The 9,615-nt window shown below is 41.3% G+C and overlaps 1 protein-coding gene across 1 annotated transcript; it reads right to left on the bottom strand.

The window, feature by feature from the left end:
* Positions 1–6,116: 6,116 nt before the first annotated feature.
* LOC139377333 (melanocortin receptor 4-like) lies at positions 6,117–7,119 on the bottom strand. Its single transcript, XM_071120357.1, has one exon. It carries the CDS (start codon positions 7,117–7,119, stop codon positions 6,118–6,120), a length of 1,002 nt encoding a protein of 333 aa, XP_070976458.1. The 3' UTR covers position 6,117.
* Between the last annotated feature and the right edge of the window lie 2,496 nt (positions 7,120–9,615).

Genomic DNA, 9,615 nt, shown 5'->3' with positions numbered 1-9,615 from the left:
AATAAGGAAAAAAAGTTTGAATAAGTTTCTGATTGGGGTGACAAAATCCTACAAGATTTACCAAAAACCTACAGGATTGTGAGAATCTTGGTCCAATAGGATTAATTGTGATTCCCAATAGGAAAAAAGCAGTCCAATATAATTCCAATATGATTCTGATACAGGTGACACAATATCCTATAGGACTGCGAGAATCCTATAGGATCACTTTTTTTTATTTCCAATAGGAAAAAAGTAGTCCAATAGGATTTTGATAGAGGTGACACAAAATCCTATAGGATTGTGAGAATCCTATGATATTCTGTTGGGAAAAAAATGTACTGTCTGGAGAGCGGAGTCAGTGAAACATGAAAACTAGTTAAAGGGGCAATCTGTGATTGCTACATACGGTTTTTTTTTTGTACACTGAATGTACAAAACATCATGAATGCCTGCTCTTTCCATGACACAGACTGTCCAGGTAAATCCAGTTGATAGCTATGATCCCTTATTGATGTCACTTGTTAAATCCACTTCAAATCAGGGTAGATGAAGAGGAGGGAACTGTGTGTACGGAACTGCAACGCTGCTGGGTTTTTCACGTTAAACAGTTTCCCGTGTGTATCAAGAATGGTCCACCACGCAAAGGACATCCAGCAAACTTGACAGGGGGGGGGAATTCTTGAGGAATACAACTTAAAATGCCTCATGAGCTTAGTTTTAACTGTTGCAACCCATCAGAACCAAAATCCATTGTTTGTAAGCAATGTAATAAAAACAACACTATACACTCAGTCCTTGCGTCCATAGTGCTGTCTATGAATTTGAGAGTGGTTCCATTTCTCCAGCCCCATCCCATAGCTGTTTACCAAAAACCGTGGCAGGTGATGGCGTTGTTGTTGTTTGATCTGCAGATTGCCTCTTTAAGTGCAAACATGGATTGTGAGATCCAAGGTCAGCTAGTAATTGTAAATGTGGAAGTAGGCCCTGTGAAAACCTACAGAGATGAGTCAGCGACCTTCAAGCATTAAAGTTATGTAACTGTTTCTAATAAACCTGACGGCTGCTGGGTATAGTAGGTGACATCAAAGAGAGAGAGCATCATCATTGTTCTCTGCCTTTGAAAACATTTCTTACTGACACCCACTTTCTCCCATTTTCTCATTTTCTGTTTTGCAGTCTGGCAGCTGTTGTTAAAACTGAAAATAAAACTGAGGTGACATCACACTAGTGCACTAATAGAAGCCTAATTATAGCCAAGGTCACTTTCTTTGTTTTGCTTATTTCAGACTCAGATATTTGTATATGGGGGTGATTTAATTTAATAAAATGTAATAAAATACTGCATAATAATTTAATTAAAAAATCCTAATTAATTAGAAAATCCTGTTATATACTCTTCTGTTAATAAGAGACAGAGGATTGGCAACTTTGTCTTCCAGTGCTTAACTCCACATCATCATTAGACACTGTAACTTTCAGCTCCTGCTCCAAAGAGAATTGTGTCAAGATCCACTTGTTCATTTATCCTGGCTGATAACTAGAACACAGCGGGCTGCCTGGCTCCCTAGTAGCTTTCAGTGAAATATGCTATTGTCAATACAAGGAACCAACTAAACAACCAAAGTCAATAAGAACAGATCAGCATGTCATTTTCTATCCCTTGCTGTATCATTCCCAGTAGAGCTAACTGTTGTTTGACATTAGGAACTAGCCTATTAGAACAATGCTCTGCAGTTCCAGTTTTAAATCCATTCCATCAATCAAAATTAAATACAAGAAAATATTGGGAAGTGTATGTTTCTATCAAGGATTAGTTTCCCTGGCAACCATGCTATGCCACTAGCAAGCAACTTAAAACTGGGGAACAAGTAGAAATCTTGGTAAGATTTCAATTGCAACCTCAAAACGTTCAGAAGATTTCAATTGCAACCTAAAAACGTTCAAAACCTCAAAACACATCATTTAATTTCACAGTAAAATAGGAATAAAAAAGTGATACGTAATCACGTCCCCTGGCAGCGGTTATTCATGTTTGGCACACTTAGCCTAGAGTCATAGTAAACATTGAAGGCAGAATGTTCCACAAGGAATGAATAGGCTAATCATCATCACCAAAATAAATCCACAGAAGATGCCTCATGAATAAGGGAAATCACATATCTACATAATATTCCAGTCACATCATAAAAAGAAGGAAACTACATCTGGAAATGAAATATCTGGAAAATGTTTATCCTGAATAACATGCAAAGTCTACTTAATTGAAAGCACACTGATGCATTTTACTTGCACATAGCAGTGAAACAATATTGTATAGGTGTTACTGTAATTTAATTATACCTATGTGTTTTCATTAATTGAATTCCCTTAATCTATTTCAAGAGAATTTGTAAGATTCTTGTTTGCATAAAATAGACGGGGACCAGTCTTATCAATAATAGGTAACAGAATTTATTCTCGGTGCGCGCTGCCACTTTACCACGAGCAACAGTTTATATACAATAACATGACGTCATTTCATTGCTTAACAGAATCCCCTCCTCTCGACCGGGACAAAGTGAGATTAATAGTTCATTCTAACTTACTAACACACTCACAGGTCACACAACATAACTGAATTAACTTTTGACCCCCCAACATTATCGATCACCACTTAGCTGACAGTTCTAATTAACAGAAAACCTAGGAATGCACTCACTTCCTTATCTAAAAACCCCAGAGCTCAGTTTCGTCGGTTCAACCATGGGTTAACTATATTATCTGTTTACTTAATCCACAGACCATTCCTTTCTTCCCAGTTGGACTGGTGTTCATTAACTTGAATTACTCCTTGTCCGTGTCTCACAATCCCTTCTTATGAACTCATATTGTTAATCAGATATAATAAAACAGGGTATAAGTTTTACTTATTTACAGTTCCATTTAAAATGATTTGTTCAGTCATTTAATCCTAATTATCCCAACAATAGCTCTCCTCTTGTCTTGTAGCAGATTGCCTACAGCCAAGTAATACATGTTTTCATTCACTTCCTTGGCTCTGTATAGCAGTAGGTTTAGTTCCTTTTTTCATCACATATACAGTCAGGTCCAAAATGATTGTCAACCTTGATAAAGAAGAGCAAAAAATAGCTATATTGTATGCCCAATTATTTTGAAAATGATATGCTTTTATGCTAATATAAATGAAAAATGTATAAATATTTTGTTTAAAGCTGCGATATGTAACTTTTTAGGCAACCTGACAAAATTCACATAGACATTTGAGTTTTAGATCTGTCATTCTCGTTGAAAGCAAATCTAAGAATCTGTTCTATGTAGGCTATTTCTATGCTTCCCTGTTTTAAGTTTTGTTTTTGCTTCTTTTACTTTCGGTTTTGTACACCAGCTTCAAACAGCTGAAAACACTTTTGGTTCTGGAAAATATATTTCACAGCGGTTTAGATGCTACAATGATTTTCTACACTATACTTGCTTGTTTTGTCACATAAACACAAATTAGGTGAACAATTCAAATTTTAACAGCCGGGAAATGGCGGAGCGATTTTTTGCATAGTGCATCTTTAACAAGTAATACATGTTTTTCTGAAAAAGAATAGAATACAAATTATTGGCACCCTTGATAAAGACAAGCAAAACAGACGGTTTAAAATAAATAATCCAAATACTGAGCTATATAGTATGCAAAAACAATTGGGAAAATGATATGCTTAACAAGTAATAAATGTTTTTCTGAAAAAGATACGAGTCAAAATAGCCCCATAACATCAAAGATCCACCACCATATTTTACAGTAGGTATGGGGTTCTTTTCTATATATGATTCCTATTTTTTACGCCAAACCCGCCACTAGTGTGGCCACAGACAAGCTCCGTGTTCCTGTCATCTGACTATAGCCCTGGCTCCAATCAAAGCGTCAATGCCATTTAGCAAACTCCAGGATTTTACATTTGTTGAATGACATGAAAATAGAGCTCTTTGGCCACGCACATCAGTGGTGGGGTTGGCATCGAAATTAGAAATCATATGCAGAAAATAACCCCAAACCTACTCTAAAATGTTCTGGTGGTGGATCTTTGATGTTATTGGGCTATTTTGCTTCTACTGGTTGTGGGGCACTTGTTAAGGTCAAGAGCATCATGAACTTTACCCAGTACCAGAAAATGTTATCCAAAAACCTGGTTGCATCTGCCAGGAGGCTAAAATGTGGCTAGAAGTGGATCTTCCAGCAAGACAATAACCCTACGGTTTGAACTGATTTGGGCTCAGGCGAAAGATATCAATGATCTGAAAGGATTCTGTATGGAAGAATGGTCTAATATTGTCCTCATAAGGTGAGGTATTGAAAGGTACTGAAAACAGGGGTGCCAATAATATTGACCCCTATCTTTTTGAGAAAAACATTTATTATTAAACAAAATCTCTTTTTTTTTTCTTCATTGTTTTAGTGTAAAAATATATAATTTTCAGGGGGGGGGGGGGGTTGCATACAATATAGCTTACTATTTAAACTCAGCAAAAAAAGAAATGTCCCTTTTTAAGGACACAGTCTTTCAAAGATTGTTCGTAAGATCTTCATTGTAAAGGGTTTAAATACTGTTTCCCATGCTTGTTCAATGAAGCATTAACAATTAATGAACATGCACCTGTGGAACGGTCGTTAAGACACTAACAGCTTACAGACGGTAGGCAATTAAGGTCACAGTTATGATAATTTAGGACACTAAAGAGGCATTTCTACTGACTCTGAAAAACACCAAAAGAAAGATGCCCAGGGTCCCTGCTCATCTGCGTGAACGTGCCTTAGGCATGATGTAAGGAGGCATGAGGACTGCAGATGTGGCCAGGGCAATAAATTGCAATGTCCGTACTGTGAGACGCCTAAGACAGCGCTACAGGGAGACAGGACGGACACCTGATCAGACCTCGCAGTGGCAGACCACGTGTAACAATACCTGCACAGGATCGGTACATGCGAACATTACACCTGCGGGACAAGTACAGGATGGCAACAACAACTGCCGGAGTTACACCAGAAACGCACAGTCCCTCCATCAGTGCTCAGACTGTCCGCAATAGGCTGAGAGAGGCTGGACTGGGGGCTTCTAGGCCTGTTGTAAGGTAGGTCCTCAACAATGGGCACAAACCCACCGTCGCTGGACCAGACAGGACTAGCAAAAAGTGCTCTTCTCTGACGAGTCGCGGTTTTGTCTCACCAGGGGTGATAGTCGGATTCGCATTTATCGTGGAAGGAATGAGCATTACACCGAGGCCTGTACTCCGGAACGGGATCAATTTGGAGATGGAGGGTCCGTCATGGTCTGGGGCGTGGTGTCACAGGATCATCGGACTGAGCTTGTTGTCATTGCAGGTAATCTCAACACTGTTCGTTACAGGGACAGTTACAGAGGTCTAAGGCCATTCCCCCCAGAAATGTCCGGGAACTTGCAGGTGCCTTTGTGGAAGAGTGGGGTAACATCTCACAACAAGAACTGGCACATCTGGTGCAGTCCATGAGGAGGAGATGCACTGCAGTACTTAATGCAGCTGGTGGCCACGCCAGATACTGACTGTTACTTCTGATTTTGACACCCCCTTTGTTCAGGGACACATTACACCATTTCTGTTAGTCACTTGTCTGTGGGACTTGTTCAGTCTATGTCTCAGTTGTTGAACCTTGTTATGTTCATACAAATATTTACACATGTTAAGTTAGCTGAAAATAAACACAGTTGACATTGAGAAGACGTTTGTTTTTTTGCTGAGTTTATTTTATTTTTCATTTATTTATTTTTTGCTCATCTTTATCAATATTGCGGGGGGGGAAATGTTAAGTAATAAATGTTTTTCTCAAAAAGATAGGAATCCAAATGATTGGAATCCTTGATAAAGACGAGCAAAAAAACTATTCACAAACCTCTATGTGTTGACTCAATAGTTTGTGTGGTAGTGAGATAAATCAATATCAATATGTCGTTACATTAGTCATGTTCAACTATATTGCAATTGTTATTTGCCTCATAAGGCAAAAATGAAAAGTTGTCCTTATTTACAGATATTATAATACTGTTTCTTTGAAACTGTCCCTGAACAGTTCACATACAGTATCTCCATAAGGTTCAGTATCTGCTGGGAATTTCACACAGAGACACACAGAGAGGCAATATCATACCAGCAGCAGAATATCTCCTTGAAGGTCTTCCTCATCTCCTGGCTCCTGAAGGCGTAGATTAGCGGGTCGATGACAGAGTTACACATGATGAGAATGAGGTACATGTTGAAGTGAGACATGAAGCACATACAGTAGGGGTTCCTGGGGCAGGAGATCATGAGGATGAGATGGAGGAAGAAGGGCGCCCAGCACACTATGAACACCCCCAGGAGGATGGTGAGGGTGATGGCCCCCTTCATGTTGGCTGCCTGCCAGATGGGGCCGTTGCCCGGCAGAGCGGCGATCCTCTTCATGTGCAGACGCGCCAGCATGAACATGTGGACGTACAGCGAGGCCATGAGCACCAGCATGCTGAAGAACATGATGATGAGGCAGATGAGGACGGTAGTGCTCTCCGAGTAGACGATGAAGAGGACGCCCGACACGGTGCAGAAGGTCCAGATGCTGGTGATGATGGCGGCAGCCCGGCGCACGGTCATAATGTTGTGGTAGCGTAGTGCATAGAAGATAGTCACGTAACGGTCAACAGCGATGGCCAGCAGGCTCCAGATAGACGCCAGCAGGGAACTACAGATCATGGAGTCAAACACGTTGTCCATGCTCTTGATCATGCCACCGCCGATCCCCAAGTTGCCATCAGTGATCATCGACATGACAATGGTCTCAGTGGCGTTGGAGACGCTGACCAGCATGTCAGCCACGGCCAGGGAACAGATGAAGAAGTACATGGGAGAGTGAAGATTCTTGTTCTTGATGATGGCGGCAATAACTAGGATGTTCTCCAGCAGGCTGACGATGCCCAGCGTGAGGAAGACCTCAGTGGAGATGAGCAGCTGCTCGTAACACCCAGGCAAACCACGGAATCTCTCTGCCATAGCCTGGGGCTGCTGATTGCTGAAAGGTAGAGCTCCAGAGCTGTGGTTCCGTAGGTGGAATGATCCATGGTGATGCTGGTGCGTGGCATTCATTGTTTTTGTAGGGTCTCTTCAGTCAGCACTCTTCAGCACACTTCATTCTTCATTATTCCCTTAATATGTCCAAAGAGTTTCTGTGCCTAACGAGGAGCTGCTACCTTAAAGCGCTTCAGCTTCGAGTGCCAGGCAGACACTGGGCAGTGAAGTATATAGTCTGAGACATTGGGAGGCAGTCCGATCCGTGACCGCAGGTGGCTGTTAGCTCAGACTCCACTGGCAGGAAAGCCTCATCATCCTCTGGACTCACGCTGCCATCTATTTACCACAGCTTCAGCCAGAGAGGTATCTGAGAAAGAGAGGAGAAGAGAACAGGCTAGAGAAAGAGAGAGAGAGGGATAAGTGAGAGCGAGAGAATGGAGAGAGAAGGAGAAAGGGAGAGAGAGAGAGAGAGGGAGGCAGAGAGTTTGAGAGATACATGGAAAGAGTGTGTGTGTCTGTGAGTGAGTGAGTGAGTGAGTGAGTGAGTGAGTGAGTGAGTGAGTGAGTGAGTGAGTGGCTAAGTCCAGAGAGTTTGAGACACTAACTGAAAGAATAGGTATTAAAGCACACACAGACAGCCAGATCTTCACTTAGCAGAATCATTCTCACTTTTCCTTCAGACACCCCTCAGCAATCTCATCCCTAACTCTTCCTTGTCTCTCAGCCAATGAGGGGATGTTTACAAGGGTGGGCATCATATCTAGAGGATGTTCTTGGTCTGACATGGAGATAGGTATAACTAGCCCTGCCCTGCTGCCCCTCACCTCACAGCACATACAGGTTGTCCTTCTAGCATATGTCAAATTAATCAATCTAATTTATGGTTTTATCAATGTCAGCGATGTGAGTCTTGATTTTAAGGTGTTTTAAAAAAAGCCTTCACAGTGGTGATTTAAATGTATCAATAACATTTAGGAACTGTATTCTAACTGCCACTATGTTTCAAGCAATCAGCTTTACTGGAAATGCTCTTGTATAAATCCCCAGTTGCTGAATATATCACATTGTCATGCAGCCTCCTCATCTGTCCTACTCATTAATCCCCAGTTGCTGAATATATCACATTGTCATGCAGCCTCCTCATCTGTCCTAAAATGAATCCCACCTCTGACTCAGTCAGTGCCTTCCAGCGCTTTGGGCTGGCTCTCTGGCCTATCGATTACACCCCTTGATGTCTGACACATACACAGGCATGGACACAGGCACACATGCATACGCACAGCTGTGGCAAAAGTTAGGAGATAAAGTATCTAATCAATGGAAGATGGAATTAAAACTACAGAATTAAGTTAAAGGAGAAGAATAGGCTACAACGACCAAGGTGTTGGTTGCTGTCTCTCCGTCCCTGCTCCCCGTGTTACTCACTCACAGTTTAGCCCCTCCCCGCCTGCTAGAGCGGCACCACTCTCTCCATCTCGCGCTTTATCAGCTCTGGTTAAAAAGTAGCTTAAAAAGTACTTTTCTGCTGCTTCCCTCACTCGGATCGGACCGGGTCTATACGGAACGGCTCTAGTTGTCCTCCATCCGTTTGGAACGGGTCTCTAAATTTATTTATGCATATCGGGTCTGGGTGCGAAAGCCCATAGTCCATTTTGCAAAGGGACCAACTTTTAGACCTGTGAAGACCTCTAGAAGGAAGGTCACTTGCTAACAAGGCTCAATTAGCTTATGTTCACATTTTCAACAGTAGGCATCTATAGAGATCAAATGACTGAGCAAATAATTTAATATGCAAGTGGTCATGTGATCATGGATATAAGAAAATACAAGGCAGACTGATCTAGTGGGTTAGATGATTATTGAGTCATTGCTATTCTTGACATCAAAGCATTGTCTGGAACGTGAATTGAAAAACTGAGCCGAGCCACAAACGGATCACTTTGGCTAATAATGTGTGTTCTTTCCAGCTTTTTGAATGAATCTGCCACTGTTTCACACTGGCATTGTTTTGAATGATTAGCCAGTAGTCTGTATAGACAGAGATGGCCAAAGTCCATCGTCAGTCCCCTGTGGTTCAGCCCCACTATTGGAGGATAGATCCGCACCAAATGTCAGTGAGCCAATCAATGAGTCAGCTTGAAAGCTACTGTCTGTAAATGAGCCAATGAAGCTGCAGGTGTTCCAAAAGCGTGTCAGAGAACTGGTATGAGCCAACTATTTGATTTGTACTAATTGACAGAACAGGTGTAATCTTTTCTAGTTTAAAAAATATATACTGTATATACATATAAAAGTTTGGACACACCTACTCATTCAAGGGTTTTTATTTATTTTTTACTATTTTCTACACTGTAGAATAATAGTGGAGACATCAAAACTATGAAAAAACACATATGGAATCATGTAGTGACCAAAATATATTCTAGATTCTTCAAAGTAGCCACCCTTTGCCTTGATGACAGCTTTGCACACTCTTGACATTCTCTCAACCAGCTACACCTGGAATGCTTTTCCAACAGTCTTGAAGGATTTCCCACATATGCTGACCACTTGTTGGCTGCTTTTCCTTCA

Source organism: Oncorhynchus clarkii, chromosome 20, assembly GCF_045791955.1.
Source record: "Oncorhynchus clarkii lewisi isolate Uvic-CL-2024 chromosome 20, UVic_Ocla_1.0, whole genome shotgun sequence".
In the NCBI taxonomy this organism is placed as follows: Eukaryota; Metazoa; Chordata; class Actinopteri; order Salmoniformes; family Salmonidae; genus Oncorhynchus; species Oncorhynchus clarkii.
This window is presented reverse-complemented; position numbering and strand designations above follow the sequence as displayed.